The sequence below is a fragment of the Schistocerca americana genome, chromosome 8 (genome assembly GCF_021461395.2).
Source record: "Schistocerca americana isolate TAMUIC-IGC-003095 chromosome 8, iqSchAmer2.1, whole genome shotgun sequence".
NCBI lineage: Eukaryota > Metazoa > Arthropoda > Insecta > Orthoptera > Acrididae > Schistocerca > Schistocerca americana.
In genome coordinates, this window is record NC_060126.1 from 366266222 (window position 1) to 366283938 (window position 17717).

The window sequence follows — 17717 nt, forward strand, 5'->3', positions numbered from 1 at the left end:
ATATCGGTTGGACCCCAAACAACTGGGAAACTCTGACATGGTTAGGTGAGTCCCAATTTCAGTTAGTAAGAGCTGATGCTAGGATTCGAGTGTGGTGCACATCCTATTAAGCCATGGACCCAAGTTGTCAACAAGGCACTGTGGGAGGTGGCGGTAGCACTGAAATGATGGGGGCTGTGTTTACATGGAACGGACTAGGTCCTCGGTTATGTTCAGCAACTTGGAGACCATTTGCAGCCATTCATGGACTTCACGTTCCCAAACAACGATGGAATTTTTATGGATGACAATGTGACATGTCACCAGGCTACAGTTGCTTGTGATTGGTTTGAAGCACATTCTGGACATTCAAGTGAATGATTTGGCCACCCAGATTCCCCAACAGGAATCCCATTGAACATTTATGGGACATAATCATGAGGTTAGTTCGTGCACCAGCAACACTTTCGCAATTATGGATTGCTATAGAGGTAGCATAGCTCAATATTTCTACAGGGGACTTCCACTGACTTATTGAGTCCATGCCACTTAGAGCTCCTGCATTAAACCAGGCAAAAGGAAGCCCAACACGATTTTGGGAGGTATCCCATGACTTGTCATCTCATTGTATACAGTACACAGGTAAATGTGGATGTAGATTACAGCATTTGTACAGAATTAGAGATGTTCTTTCAGAATAGACTTGTTTGGAGAACTTCATCGAACCAGCCTTCATACGTAAGACCGTAACAACAATAGTATTGCTCTTCCCACAGGTGGTGAATCATCATCAGTGGTCCAGCAGCTTCAGAGCCACCTCTGGTGTCACTGATGGATCAAAGACGGTGGTGAAGCGGCAGGCAGACAGCATTGGGACAGACGGTGGAATGATTGGTGGTGGTGCTGAGGCAGCCAAAGGTGGAATTGACGCCGCCAAAACCGCCATACAGACACCCATTGAGATGGCCAAGACGGGTGCCGCAGGTGGCATCCAGGCTGCCGAGAAAGTTCAGGGCTGATGCCAGCTGGAGAGCAGAAAACATTCTACTGGTAAATATTGATTGTCTGTAACGGGAAGACTCTTCACTGGTGGCTTACGGGAATGCTAAATGGCACATCAGTGTCACCAATGGAGGAGCAGTGCAATGGGAGTGGAGGTGACACCTATATCTGCATTTGTTCACAATGTCCTGACTGAATTCACAGCAGGGTACAATGAGCTGAGGAAGCAAGCTCTGCCCACTGATGTCCAATACATTGACTGTCTCAGTGAGAAGGGGGATGTGGGTGCAACAAATTGTACATTTCTCACACAGGGCAGAACTACACATGTGCCTACTGCTGCAGCATAGCTGTTACAACGTAATGACTAGTGTACGCACAAATGTTGTCTCTTAAGATTGTTAGTATTGGCAGCAATCAGACATAAAACACTAGTGGCCCAAAGTTGACCAACTTCTGATGATTCAGAACTAGGGAGACTTGGTCAGGATGTTGTGAACAAATAGTACACCCAATTCTGTAATAGCCAGCTGAGAAGAATACCTGTGAGGGGTAAAGCAGGGGGCTGGGAGATATGCATACCTCTTACTCCCCTCCACCCTGCTGCTGTCCATCATTGGTGTTATTGGCTGTTCAAAAAATATTTCCTCACTAGTAACGTTCATTGGCAGTCATATTGTGTTTCATTGCATGTCATTTATGGTCTCCAGTTTCTTTTTTTTATGTACATCACTAGTGAGAAAGAGACAAATCCTAGTGAGATATGCATGCAGACATGACATCCAAATTGCATCAGTAAACAGGTAAGGAAAACCTTCCATTGGCAGTGGTTTAGCTGAATAAATCGAAGTGTTGATTATGACAAAAAAATCATTTAGTAGTTGCATACACAGTAACACAATTAATAAAGTATTTATACAGCAGCTGTTGATACTATTTACACACAAATAGAGAATCTGACTGATTATTTTGGAAGTATCGGCAAAATGTCATGTGACTAGGGCCTCCCCCCCATTCGCCGGATGCAAGTCTTTCGATTTGACGCCACTTCAGCGACTTGCGAGTCAATGGGGATGAAATGATGATGATTAGGACAACACAACACCCAGTCCCTGAGCAGAGAAAATCTCCGACCCAGCCGGGAATCGAACCCGGGCATTAGGATTGGCATTCTGTCGCGCTGACCACTCAGCTACAGGGGGCAGACATTGGTAAAATATATAGGTGATATAAATTAATATATTTATGAGAGGCAGTCAAATGAAAACTGAATACTGGCCACAAGAGGATCATGGAATGGTTCCATTCAAATTAATCACCACTTCCATTAAGACATTTATCCCACTGGGAGACGAGATGATCAATTTCTGTTTCATAGAACATGGTTAGCAACAGATGGATCCACAACAACATCCACTCTTGGACTTCTACATCTGACTGAAATTGGAAATTCGTGGTAAGGACTATGGGACCAAACTGCTGAGGCCATCAGTCCTTAGGCTTACACACTACTTAATCTAACTTAAACTAACTTGAGCCGAGGGAGGACTCAAACCTCCGCCGGAACTGTGCGAACCATGACAAGACGCCTCAGACCGCATGGCTACCCCATGCAGCATCTGACTGGAACAGACATCTTCAGGTCGCCAAAGGTGTGAAAATCACATTGTGAAAGATATGGACTGTACAGAGGATGTTCCAGTGTTTCCAAACCAAATCACTAAAGAGTAGCCTTTTCCAATTGACAATGTCAGGGCAGACATTATTGTGCAACAGGATGATTCTGTCCAACAGAATTCTGACAGCCCAAGGGTAAACAACAAAGCTAACAGTGAAAACATCCCACATCTCTTCTGCCAAAGAAATCCAAAGCTGTTCACAAAAGTTCTGTTAAGGTCATGATGACCTTCTTCTTTGACTGCAAAAGCATGGAACCACAGTCAATGTGCTGTGCTATGAAGACACTTTGCAGAAACTGTGACACACCCTAAAACCAAATGCCAAGGAATTCTGTCAGACACAATAATCCTGTCGCATGATAACACGAGCACCCAGGCTGCCAATCAGATGAAGGCTATGTTTCAGTGATTTGGTTTGGAAATACTGCTATGTCCTCTATACAGTCCAGATCTTTCACCATGTGATTTTCACATTTTTGGTGACCTGAAGAAAAATGCATTTGAACTTTGATTTTAGTCAATCAAGGAAGTACAAGGATGGGTGCGGTTGTGGATATGTTAGCAGCTGACCATATTCTAGAAAACAGGCATTGATCATCTCATCTGCCAGTGGGATAAAAGTCTTAATGTATGTGGTGATTACTTTTGAATAGAACCATTTTATGATCAAGTTGTGGTGGGTGTTCGATTTTCATTTGACTGCCCCTCATACATTGCTCAGAACTGTACAAGCCACTCACAGTTATGTCCTATAATTACATTTCTGAAAATGTTTTTAGAAAAGTGTGCACTATTCTGTCTAGGGCATGCCACCAGCTCACAGCAACATTCCTGTTGTGTGCATTCTTATGAGCTACAGGCACTAATCCACACTTTTGCAAACCACTCTGAAGTGCATGGCAGAGGATACCAGTACTTCCAAATGTACCATGTGTTAAGAGTTTCTTCCATATCTGCATCCACATTTGGAAACCATTGTGAAGTGCATGACACAGGGTGCTTTCCATTGTACCAGGTACTAGGGCTGGCATACCACTCCATTCACATATAACCACAAGAAGAATGATTGTTTAAATGCCTCTGTCCTACACATAGTTCAATCTTATCTACAAGGTCCCTAGGGGAGTAATATGTAGGGTTGTAGGATATTTCTAGATTCATCACTTAAAGTAGCTCTTGAAACTCTGTAAGTATACTTTTGTGGGATACTTTATGTCTATCTTCAACTGCAGTTCAGGTTTTTCAACATTTCTATGATGCCCTGCCATGAGCCAGACAAATCAGTGACAATTTGGCTGCCTTCTTTGTATACATTCAATAGCCACTGTTAATGCTATTTTGTAAGGGTTCTACACACCTGAGACAGATTCTAGGATGTCACATGTGTGTTTTGTACACAATCCCTACTATTCTACAAATCAGTCAAAGCCTCCCACCTGATTTACCGATGACTTAGCCCATTGATCATTCCATTTTATATCCCTACAAATTGTTACACAATGGTATTTGTATGACTTAAGTGATTCCAATTGTGATTCATTGCTATTGTAGTCATAGGATACACATTTTCAAATGTTTTTAAGCAAACTGGCAATATTTGAACCACTTTAAAATATTGCCAGGATCTGATTGATTATCTAAGTAGTTTCCACAGGCAATAGGCCTAGTTCATTATAGAGAGACACACCATATGCGAGAAGTCTAAAGTTAAAACATTGTCTACAAGGTCATTAATATAGAATAGCAACAGCAAGGTTTTCAAAACAGTTATATACGCCTACCTGAAGTTACGTCTTCATCTGTCAATGATTCTCCATCAGGGATGACCAAGAATTCCTCAGTCCAGGAATAAATTTCATTCGTTCTTTTAAAAAAAAGCATAAGTATGGAACTGATTGAATGCTTTTTGGAAATCAAGAAATACTGCATCTACCTGGCTACCGCACTTTGACCTATATGTTTCAAGATGTCATGTGAGTGAAGTGTGAGTTAAGTATCACATGAAATGTTTTTGGAATCCATGCTGGTTGGCACAGAAGTCATCCTGTTCAAGATACATCATTACATTTGAGCTCAGAATACAGTCTAAGAATCTAAAACCAATGGATGTCAAGGATATTGGATGTTATCTTTTTAGATTACTTCTGTTACCACCCACTGGATAAAGCATTTCGTTCGAGGTGTGTACTATGGTTGAAAGAGGCGCTAACTCAAATGCAAATTTGGTGAATAAATTGACAGGGATTGCACTGGTTTCTGGAGTTAGACATTAGCGACTGCAGTTCCTCGGTACTGCTGACACCTGTATCTATTTCACTCATCCTTGCAGTGTTGTGAGAATCAAACTGGCTTTTCTTTCATAAAGAAACATTTGGAAACAGGGTTCAGCATTTCTGCTTTACTGCCCTCAATTTCAGTTTCTGTTTTGTCCATGAGTGTCTGGACACTAACCTTTGTGCCTCTAACAACATATGATCTCTATATGACTAAAATTCCTTTGAGTTTTATGAGAGATCTTTCAATAACATTCTGTTACAGTTGTAATTGAAAATTTCATATATTACCCTCATAATAGCCAAAGAAGTTTCGTTCAGCATATTCCAATCTATAGCTCCATTATGCAGTAGTTCCTGTTCCTTTAGAAGGTACTTTATTGTGACTGTAGGGCATATATCATAGAAGGTCCCTCCCATTGTGAACTCTTCTAAGTACCAGTACACATCTATCATGTTCATGGTTAACTACTCTTTTAAACTTGATCCATAGTTCCTCTACAGTCTACCATCCAGAATAAATGTTTCAGGTTTCTCATGGAGATATGACACTACTACCTCTTTGTCTAGCTTGCTGAACATACAAAATTTTCTTCTTGGTTTAGTTGCCCTTTGTATTTCATTAATTTTTGTTGCTACAACTGTCTCATGGTCACTAATAAAGTTTCTATGTGGACATCCTCAAAGATGTCAGGTGTGTTTGTTGCTGCTAGATCCAACATAATTCCATCATGAGTGGGCTTCCAAACTATCTGTTCTAGGTACTTTTAAGACTAGATATTTATTAAAGTTTCACAGGATGTACTGTCATGCCCACCACTTACAAATATGTAATTATCTGAATTGATTGTTGCGTGATTTAAGTTCCCTCTGAAGATGATAGTATGACTGCGGGACTTATGTACTAGCAAATTGAAGTTTTTCCAAAGTTTCTGGTTACAAATGGTGGTGAGCTTGGTAGGCAATAGAAAGATCCAATTAAAGTTTATCCCCATGCTTAATACTGTGTCTTGCCCTAACACTGTGACATTTGCTCTCAATTTCTACCTTGGTGGATCTGAGTTTCTTGTTTACCATGACAAATACACCACCATTTCACATTAGTCTATTCTTTTAATATACACTTAAATTTTCCACAAAAACTCACTGTTATCAATTTTTGGCTAACCATCTTTCTAAACCTAGTATTATGTGAGCTCCACTGCCTCTTAGGAGCACATAAAGCTATGGCATTCTGTTGTGAATGCTTTGACAGTTAACCTCTATCATTTTAATACTCCACCCAAAGGGGTGTTTGTTTGGATTTTACACAAATGTTTCCCAGTCTCCTATAGTCATAGTTATCGGCACTAAAGGAGAGTTGCTTAATCCAAAAAGCCGTAGTGTGTACACACACACAGTCACCAATCTGGGTAGAAGCCGCTGAAGTGAAATGTGCACCTGGGATATTTTGAATGATGTAAGTCTAGGAAGTCACAGCCTAGCTTGTCACAGAACCTTTGAAGTCTCTGATTCAAGCTTTCCACTCAACTAAGAACCAGCAGGCCAGGATCAGTTCTGAGGACAGAGCTGCAGAGTGTGAGTTTTGTCAAATCTTCATGAACAAGGCTGGTCTTCAGAAAGTGCTCTGCCAGTTGCTGGAATGATCCAAATATTACCTTAGAGCCCTGATGACAGATACCATTTATTCCAATGTACACCACAATTTGTCTCTTTGGCTGCTGGAACAATCTCTTAAACTTGTTGAATGAGGCCCCCACGCATAGACACAAGGTGCATCTGCATTTCTACTCCTTAATGCCATTTCCCTAAGGAGTAGTAGTATTCAAAATATCTTTGAACTGCTTGTAGTGTGTTTAAAATTAGTTGTGACTTTTGCTGTTTGGCTCGCTGGAGGGTATGTGATGCCACCGGGTAACACCAATGGCGAGCCGGCTTTCCCTACTTCACTGCCGGGTGTTTGGTTGGTAAAGAGCCACTGTTGCAACACCATGGATAAACAGTACCACATTGTGTCAAGCATTAGATGCAAATCTGCATTCATCAGCTATCATTGTATTTTTGGCACTGAAGTGTTTTGCGGTATCAGGTATTGTGAACAAGTGTTTTGTGTTGATGTTACATTAATAACAACAGTGCAGCATATCTGAACATGAGATTCACATTAAAATTTGTCGTCCAAGAACACATTCACTGGCTGTGGAGGTAAACATTCCTCTGAATTCAACAACAGTAATGGACAATGCTCATACCACTCTCCAACAATGCAGTGGAGGAAAGTGGATATTTTGCTCCAGGTAGAAAGAAATGTTCCATTGGATGAAGTTCAACATAGCATGCATAAGGCAGAGTTAATGGAACTTGTAGTGTTGTACAAGCCAAACACCCATGCCACCAGGTCAACAAACTAGCTAATGCTAAAGGAAATAATTTCATCAGCCTTTCTCTTTATCATGCTCATTTAAATCCAACTGAGAATCTGTGGGTCTAGATGAAAAGTAATGTGGCAAAAAACACTAAGAAATGTACATTCAGTGAGGTTGAAATGCTGACAAAAGAAGCTGTTGCAAATTTTACACCACATGACTGCTATCAAGTTGTTAGCCACACCAAGAAGCTAGTTGAGGAGAGGGTTCATGAAGGACTGAGACAAGTATTGAGTAATGCCTAACTTTTCTTATTGCCATGTTAAAATCTGCTTATTTTGCCAAAACACAACAGAGTGTCACTAACATTATAATGCAGTTGAAAAAGAAATTATGACAGAATACTGAAACAGTATAATATTAAACAAGCAACTAAGGGCAGAACAGGTAAATAGTTTATGAAAAACCCCATTCTCAGTATAAAAATCAATGTATAGTTTCTTCACTTATATAGCTGCAAAACCCACAACAATTCTCATTTCACCAGCTATCAATGGTTCATAAAAATTACATTATTTCAATGAAAAAAATGCAGTTACTTGAATACCATGGTAGATATGGAATTTTAAATATTAAACTATGGAAAATCCAGGGTGGAATGTAACAATACCAGAGAAGGAAAGTTGCTACTCACCATATAGTGGAGATGTTGAGTCGTGATAGGCACAACAAAAAGAGTCACACAATTAAAGCTTTCGGCCATTAAGGCCTTTGTCAGCAGTAGGCACACATACACACATGCAAACACACACACACTCACATAAATGCAACTTACACAAACGTCTGCAGTCTCAGAGACCTGAGACCACACTGCAAACAGCACCGCCAGCGCATGATGGGAGTGGCAACTGGGTGGGGGGTAAGGAGGAGGCTGGCATGGGGAGAGGAAGGGATAGTATGGTGGGAGTGGCAGATAGTCAAGTGTGAAACAAATACTAACAAAGAGATAGAGGGGCTGGCCAGTACTTACCTCAGCTCAGTACAGCCGATAGATACACATAAAACAGAACTGAAAATTTACATTCCTAGCTTTCGGAACTTTGTTCCTTCATCATGGAGGAGAGAGGGGAAAAAAGGGAAGAAGGGAAAGTGGATTCAGTTACTCACAACCCAGGTTATGAAGCAACAGGGAAAGGTAAACAGGGAGGGTAGCAAGGATGGAGGCATGGTTGTCAGAGGGAAGCCAAAGATATTCTACTGTAAGTACTGTGCCAGCTTCAAACCAAAGAGGATGCATACAGAAGTAAAGAGGTATATAGTATAAAGATAAACACAACTATGTAGGATGAAAAGATGCGTGAATGGCTAAAGAGGAAAGGGAAAGAGGAGAAGACTGAAGAGTGAATGGGAGTGAGGTTGTTTAACGTAGGTTCGGTCCAGGGGGATGGCGGGATGAAAGGATGTGTTGGAGTGCAAGTTCCCATCTCCGCAGTTCAGAGGGACTGGTGTTGGGTGGGAGAACCCAAATGGCACATACGGTGTAGCAGGTTCCTAGGTCCCTAGAATTATGCTGGAGGGCATGCTCCGCTACTGGGTATTGGGCATCTCCTAGGCGGACAGTTCGTCTGTGTCCGTTCATGCGCTCAGCCAGTTTGGTTGTTGCCATGCCGATGTAAAAGGCTGTGCAGTGCAGGCATGTCAGTTGATAAATGACATGTGTAGTTTCACACGTAGCCCTGCCTTGAATTGTGTATGTTTTACCAGTAGCGGGGCTGGAGTAGGTGGTTGTGGGGGGATGCATGGGGCAGGTTTTGCAGTGGGGTCGGTTACAGGGGTAGGAACCGCTGGGTAGAGAAGGTAGTCTGGGAATATTGTAGGGTTTAACATCTAGGTCTATTACAGGGGTATGAGCCATGAGGTAAGGGATTGGGAGCAGGGGTTGTGTAAGGATGGATGAGTATATTGGTGGATGGCGGAATACCACAGTAGGAGGGGTGGGAAGGATAGTAGGCAGGACATTTTTCATTTCAGGGCACGACGAGAAGTAATCAAAACCCTGGTGGAGAATGTAATTCAGTTGCTCCAGTCCCGCATGGTACTGAGTTACAAGGGGAATGCTCCTCTGTGGCCGGACTGTGGGACTTTGGGAGGTGGTGGGAGACAAGAAAGATAAGGCACAGGAGATTCATTTTTGTACAAGGATGGGAGGATAATTACGGTCAGTGAAGGTTTCCGTGAGACCCTCGGTATATTTTGAGAGGAACTGCTCATCACTGCAGATGCGACAATCACGGGTGGCTACGCTGTACAGAAGGGACTTCTTGGTATGGAATGGGTGGCAGCTGTCGAAGTGGAGGTATTGCTGGTGGTTAGTAGGTTTGATACGGACGGAAGTACTGATGTAGCCATCTCTGAGGTGAAAGTTAACATCCAGTAAGGTGGCTTGTTGGGTTGAGTAGGACCAGGTGAAGGAAATGGGGGAGAAGTTGTTGAGGTTCTGGAGGAATGTGAATAAGGTGTCCTCACCTTCAATTCAGATAGCAAAGATGTCATCAATGAATATGAACCAGGTGAGGGGTTTAGGATTCTGGGTTTTTAGGAAGGATTCCTCTAGATGGCCCATGAATAGGTTAGAATAGGATGGTGCCATGCGGGTTCCAATATCCGTACCGCAGATTTGTTTGTAGGTAATGCCTTCAGAGGAGAAGTAATTGTGGGTGAGAATATAGTTGGTCATGGAGACTGGGAAGGAGGTTGTTGGTTTGGAATCCATAGGGTGTCTGGAAAGGTAGTGTTCGACAGCAGTAAGGTCATGGGCATTAGGAATGTTAGTGTACAGGGAGGTGGCATCAATAGTGATGAGCAGGGCACCATGTAGTAAAGGGACAGGAACTGTGGAGAGTCGGTCGAGGAAATGGTTGGTATCTTTTATATAGGAGGATAGGTTCCGGGTAATAGGTTGAAGATGTTGGTCTAAGAGAGCAGAGATTCTCTCAGTGGGGGCACAGTAACCAACCACAATGGGGCATCCTGGGTTTATGGACTTTTTGGAAGCATGTAGAAGGTGGGAGTGTGGGGAGTGGTAGGTGTAAGTAGAGAGATGGACTCTGGGGAGAGGTTCTGGGATGGGCCTAAGGATTTGAGTAGTGACTGGAGAAATTCTGGAAAGTTAACAAGGGGTGGTTTGGAGGCAGTGGAGGTGGATCACAGTTGGATGGAGGAGAGAACTGAGTTAGGCAAGGTTCAATATTGGTCTTTGGTTGAGTCTGATTGGTCGGGTTGGTAGCGAAAAAGTGTTTCCACTGTAGGGACTGGGAGAAGGAGAGAAGGTCTTTAACCAGTCCTGCATGTTTGAATTTGAGAGTGGGGCAAAAGGTGAGGCCTTTGGAAAGGACTGATATTTCTGTGGGCCTAAGGCTTCGGGAGGAAAGGTTTGTAACTGTGTTGTGGGTCTGTTTAGGTTCTGGGTTCTGTGTGGTGGTGGGAGGGAGTTTTGGAGGGTGTGGTAATTGTAGTAGGTCTGCGGGACAGGGTTTGTCAGCCATGAGGGGGTGTGGAGGAGGTTTGGAGGTGGTTGTGGTTGTAGAAGGGGTGGACTGTGGTACACCAAGGCGGGAGTAGGAAGTGAGTAGGATGGGGAGCTTTTTGAGGTGGTGTTGTGCATGGTGCTCAAGTTCCTGCAGGGAAAGAGTTTCAATGTGTGTTATGGGTTCCAGGAATTTGGGATTGCATAGCAGGAGGATTTTGCGGATGGAGAGAAGGTACTGCAAGGAGGATTGGGCTTGATTGATACGGTTTTGCAGGACTACGTTGGTGAGGGCTAAGGGTTGGCGGAATCTGAACACGTGGAGGTCACTGTGGAAGGAGGGGTAATTTGATGGTAAGGCCATTAGGGGGGATTTAATGAGCCAAGCAACAACACAGGAACAGTATGTGGGACTGGTATCTGGCTAGGGATAAGGAAACTTTTCTGTATTGATGCAGGTGGAAGGAGCAAGGATCCACGGTGGTGCAAAAAATTACATAAGAAAGTAGAATTACATCCGAAAAATTACACAAAAATACGCCCAAATACGTGTGAAAAGTACGAAAAGCACGAAATGGACGCACAAGGGGGGGGGGGGGGGGGACACGAGATGTAGTCTGAGAAAGATGACGATAATGGAATGTGAGAACTCACTAATATTTGCAAGAAGTCACAAGGATCAAAGTAGAGAATAACTAATCAATAATAAACATATATTACTGTGGGTAGCAGGTTTAAGGGTGGATAAGCATAAGGAAGACAGCAGATGTGACTGGACGAGGAGGATTTAGTGGGTGCGAACAGGCATAGATGTAAGATCGTGTGGCACCGGAAAAGTGTGGGAGATAACATGCAAAAATCTGGGAACTGAAACAGGGAGCATGATCAGTTTGAAGGTATAGGCTTCATTATATCAGCGGGAGTAATGTGGGACCTAGGATGCTGCACTAGCAATCAGCGTGGTCTTGAGGCCATCTGTTGCACATGGTCGAGACAGTTGAAACAGTGTGGCAGTGCGGTTTGTATGGCAACAAGAGAAACACAGGAAAGGAAAGAAAGAAGGGTGGACATTGAGTATAGCAGATGCAAAAGAAAGTAGTTACAAAGGAAAACAGCACAGGGTTAGGATCGAAGAAAACCCATCAGGCAAAAATCAAACAATGGAAATTCCAGGATGGAATGTAACAATACCAAAGAAGGAAGGTTGCTACTCACTATATAGTGGAGATGCTGAGTCACGATAGGCACAACAAAAAGATTCACACAATTAAAGCTTTCAGCCATTATGGCTATTAAGGCTGAAAGCTTTAACTGTATGAATTTATTTATTTATTTATTTATTTATTTTTTGTCTATCATGACTCAGCATCTCCACTATATGGTGAGAAGCAACTTTCCTTCTCTGGTATAGTTTTAAATATTAGTCATATGCTGTCATTCACCAAAATATTCAATATCTCAGACCATTTGTCAGATACAAGGGATTTATGAATACTTCATTCTGCCTCTTTCACAGGCTTTCATATAATGCAACATGTTATCTACATCTCATATGCAGCAACATATGATGTAACATATACCAAATGCAGATTCATAGCGACCCATATATTGCACTTGCAGTAGTTTACCTAATGCAACATGTTATCTACATCTCATATGCAGCAACATATGACATAACATATACCAAATGCAGATTCATAGCGACCCATATTTTGCACTTGCAGTAGTTTACCTAATTCCAAAATATCACAATAACTGTGACCATTAGTGATATTATAGGCAGTTCATCATGAAGCTGACAAAATAAGCTATGAGGTGTGAGAATCAGATTATTATTGAATAATGTCTTTAAAATCATTTGAGGAAGATCACAGATTGGCCAGCTCGTGCAGCTTGCTTTTCACACAGTCAAAAGAGCTTGACAGATTCTGCACCAAGTAGGCCTGGCATCATCGTCACCTGCTGATACACTCAGCACATGTCTGCAACTACACTTCCCTCCAATCATTCCATGCTGAACTTTCAAAAGTTACAACTAATTTCATACACACTGTATGTTAACAGACACCAATTTCATACACACTATACTTCCCTCCAATCATTCCATGCTGAACTTTCAAACGTTACAACTAATTTCATACACACTATATGTTAACAGACACCCACCCTTTTGCATTTACCTCCCAGAGGCATGGCAACCAATAGGTTTCCAAACAAGTGAAGTGAGTCTCAGTGGTTCAATTTCAGTTTTGGTGGAAGAGAGTATCTCAAACTTGTTGGTTATAGGAATTGTTATAACAGCCTATGTTCTCCCAGGTCCCTGCCTCCCTTGATTGGGACACCTGCCCTACCATTGCTTTCCTGATCCCTGTGTGTAGGGAGAACATGAAGAATGATTTCTTAGATGACTATGTGCACACTGTAATAAGGCTAATCCTGTATTCACAGTCATGACAGAAGCAATACTAGGGGTTTCCAGTAGATTCCTGGATTCCTCACTTAGTTGTGGTTCTTGAAACTTTATCAGTTGATCAATGTCCTTCAAGGACCTGCTAATTCAAGTATTTCAGCATCTCTGTGACATTCTCCTGTGGTTCGAACAAACTTGTGAATATTTGTGCTGCTCTTCCTTGTACAGTTCAATATCATCTGTAAGTCATATCTGCTGTGGGTTACTCACACTTCAACAGTATTCTGGGATGGGTTGCACAATATTTCGTAAGCAATACTCTGTGTAGCCCAACTGCATTTTTCCCAGTATCCTGGCTATTAGCCAAACGTCTGTCACCGACTTTACCTGTGACTGCGCCTATGTGATATATCTCTACAAATTTTGTATTTATAACCCTGTATTCACCTGACCAGTATTTGTATCAGATGACTGATTCCACTTGTAACTCATTATTACTGCAGTCACGGATAGTAGTGTAACTGTCTGGAGTCTGGATAGTACATTAGGTGACAGTATTGGGTTGTCAAGCTCAGGATCAGGCCAGACTATTGGCCCTCAGGCATGAGAGAAGAGTGGCTTGGTGCGAACATCCTGCTCTGTACCCAAACACGCTAATAAAACATAATTAATAAACAAGCATTTATTGTTCCAAAATGCATTTTGTCTTCATTCACACCTGCCGGCAGGCAGCAAGGTGCTAGCTGTGCCACAGTATGCTGACACATAAACATGCACTGCACTGTCTCAGCCATTGCAATTGTGGGGGTGCGTACTCGGCAACCTGTGATGTAATAGCGTGTTGGCCACAGCATTGCTGGTATTGTCTGCACTGCCTCTGGTTTTAGCAGCATGGGGCAGTGGGTTACAAGAGCACGTTCGTTGACATCGTAGACTGCACCCTGTTAAGTACCCACTGGCCCTGCACAGAGTGTATGGAACCAGACTGGGTCGCTCTGCAGCCTCCAGCAGGAGTCAGGCCCACAGCATCAGAGTATGTCTGCAGGAACGGAAGATGGGTAGTGGCTGTGGCATGTCACTGTGCAATGATGATTATTGGGTGCTCCCTGATCTACCAGTTAGGCCTCTAGAAGGCCTGATGGTAAATGTCACCCACAGCTTCCCATTAGCCTTGACTCGAATGGCAGCACTGTGGCTTGCAGTGGCAAAGTCCACCTGGTAGGACTCGCTGTTCCATCAGACTTTAAAGATGGTCTTAACAGTTACAGGATGTAACGACACACATCCTACCCACAAGTTTGTCAACTGTGAACTGAGTACAAGTAGATCAAGCCACTGGACAGGTGTAATATTTGTAAAGGAGCTGCCTCGAGTGTGTTGCTAATGCTTGGTGATGATGACTTCACTTCACCAGCTTTTCATGACTGGTCAGATTTCTGGATGCTTCAGCTGTAGCTGAAAGGCATCTTAACTTCATCTTTCAGAAAAAGTGGAGGACATATTCTGCAGCATTGGTGCTCTGAGTAACCATTCTTACATCTGACTTATGGCTTGTTACTTGATGCTGCATGGTCAACACAGTGACAGCATCCTCCTCTCTCTGTGATGTCATTCTGTTTTACTGGCACTTTGGACACTCAGCTCTTACAGTGTGTATGAATTACCTCTATCTTGTGATGACATTAATGTGCCATCAACAGTCCTTCCTTGTTGGCATTCTGCCCAACAGGTGCATATTACTCTGCTTTCCTCACCTCTTGTATTAACAGGGGAAGACTTCTAAAATTCTACTCGAACATGAGCCTATTATTATGGGACACTTCATTCCTTCATCCTTCAATAATTTTTCCTCATTTAATTAGTAACACATTGCTCTTATGCACACTTAATTATTCTTTATTCATACTGGTATTCCAGCTAAAGGGTGTCTAATAAACTGGTGACGCTGAAGGACATACTGGTTTCATCTAATTTAGAAGGCCACATAAATCACATTAAAACCACTAAATTACTGGAAACTGTGACACTTATAGTCATGATACCATTATGCTGTCTACTACAATACTGATGGAAATACTGAAGCATTTGCTCTACTGAGATTCAGCCCTTCTGTGACACTACTAATACTTCTAGTGAGCATAGGAGATTCGTGTTCAAGGTAACATTCAGGAAGGATAATTCTAAATCCCCCCCACCCCCCCACCCCCATGAGCCATGGACCTTGCTGTTGGTGCAGAGGCTTGCATGCCTCAGCGATACAGATAACCGTACCGTAGGTGCAACCACAACGAAGGGGTATCTGTTGAGAGGCCAGACAAACGTGTGGTTCCTGAAGAGGGGCAGCAGCCTTTTCAGTAGTTGCAGGGGCAACAGTCTGGTTGATTGACTGATCTGGCCTTGTAACACTAACCAAAACAGCCTTACTGTGCTGGTACTGCGAACGGCTGAAAGCAAGGGGAAACTACGGCCGTAATTTTTCCCGAGGGCATGCAGCTTTACTGTATGATTAAATGATGATGCCGTCCTCTTGGGTGAAATATTTCAGAGGTAAAATAGTCCCCCATTTGGATCTTCGGGCAAGGACTACTCAAGAGGATGTCGTTATCAGGAGAAAGAAAACTGGTGTTCTATGGATTGGAGCGTGGAATGTCAGCTCCCTTAATCGGGCAGGCAGGTTAGAAAATTTAAAAAGGGAAATGGATAGGTTAAAGTTAGATATAGTGGAAACTAGTGAAGTTCGGTGGCAGGAGGAACAAGACTTCTGGTCAGGTGAATACAGGGTTATAAATACAAAATAAAATGGGGGTAATGCAGGAGTAGGTTTAATAATGAATAGGAAAATAGGAATGTGGGTAAGCTACTACAAACAGCATAGCAAACGCATTATTGTGGCCAAGATAGATACGAAGCTCATGCCTACCACAATAGTACAAGTTTATATGCCAACTAGCTCAGCAGATGACGAAAAGATTGATGAAATGTATGATGAGATAAAAGAAGTTATTCAGATAGTGAAGGGAGACAAAAATTTAGTAATATGGGTGACTGTAACTCGATAGTAGGAAAAGGAAGAGAAGGAATCTTAGTAGATGAATATGGAATGGGGCTAAGGAATGAAAGAGGAAGCTGCCTGGTAGAATTTTGCACAGAGCATAACTTAATCGTAGCCAACACTTGGTTCAAGAATCATAAAAGAAGGTTGTACACATGGAAAAGCCTGGAGATACTGGAAGGTCTTAGACAGATTGTATAATAGTAAGACAGAGATTCAGGAACCAGGTTTTAAATTGTAAGACATTTCCAGGGGCAGATGTGGACTCTGACCACAATCTATTGGTTATGAACTGTAGATTAAAACTGAAGAAACTGCAAAAAGGTGGGAATTTGAGGAGATGGGACCAAGATAAACTGAAAGAACCAGAGGTTGTAGAGAGCTTCGTGAAGAGCATTAGGGAACTATTGACAAGAATGGGGGAAAGAAATACAGTAGAAGAAGAATGGGCAGCTTTGAGAGATGAAATAGTGAAGGTAGCAGAGGATCAAGTAGGTAAAAAGACGAGGGCTCATAGAAATCCTTGGGTAACAGAAGAGATATTGAATTTAATTGATGAAAGGAGAAAATATAAAAATGCAGTAAATGAAGCAGGCAAAAAGGAATACAAATGTCTCAAAAATGAGATCGACAGGAAGTGCAAAATAGCTAAGCAGGGATGGCTAGAGGACAAATGTAAGGATGTAGAGGTGCATATCACTAAGGGTAAGATAGATACTGCCTACAGGAAAATTAAAGAGACCTTTGGAGAAAAGAGACCACTTGCATGAATATCAAGAGCTCAGATGGAAGCCCGGTTCTAAGCAAAGAAGGGAAAGCAGAAAGGTGAAAGAGTATATAGAGGGTCAATACAAGGGCGATGTTCTTGAGGACAATATTATAGAAATGGAAGAGAATGTAGACGAAGATGAAATAGGAGATATGATACTGCGTGAAGAGTTTGACAGAGCACTGAAAGACCTAAGTCAAAACAAGGCTCCGGGAGTAGACAACATTCCATTAGAACTACTGACAGCCTTGGGAGAGCCAGGCCTAACAAAACTCTACCATATAGTGAGCAAGATGTATGAGACAGGCAAAATACCCTCAGACTTCAAGAAGAATATAATAATCCCAATCCCGAAGAAATCAGATGTTGACAGATGTGAAAATTACTGAACTATCAGTTTAATAAGCCATGGCTGCAAATTACTAACACACTAAGACACAGCTGCAAAATACTAATGCGAATACTTTACAGATGAATGGCAAAACTGGTAGAAGCCGACCTCGGGGATGATCAGTTTGGATTCCGTAGAAATGTTGGAATACGTGAGGCAGTACTGACCCTACGACTTATCTTAGAAAATAGATTATGGAAAGGCAAACTTACATATCTAGCGTTTGTAGACTTAGAGAAAGCTTTTGAAAATGTTGACTGGAATACTCTC

General features: G+C 42.3%; 1 protein-coding gene across 1 annotated transcript in view; it reads left to right on the plus strand.

Annotated features, from left to right (window-relative positions):
* LOC124545282 overlaps positions 1-17717 on the plus strand; it is a 41269-nt gene that overhangs the window by 20731 nt on the left and 2821 nt on the right. Inside the window, exon 3 of the mRNA XM_047124165.1 lies at positions 756-1029. Coding sequence (XP_046980121.1) covers positions 756-998 — 243 coding nt within the window. The 3' untranslated portion in view covers positions 999-1029. The remainder of the gene's footprint in view (positions 1-755; positions 1030-17717) is intronic.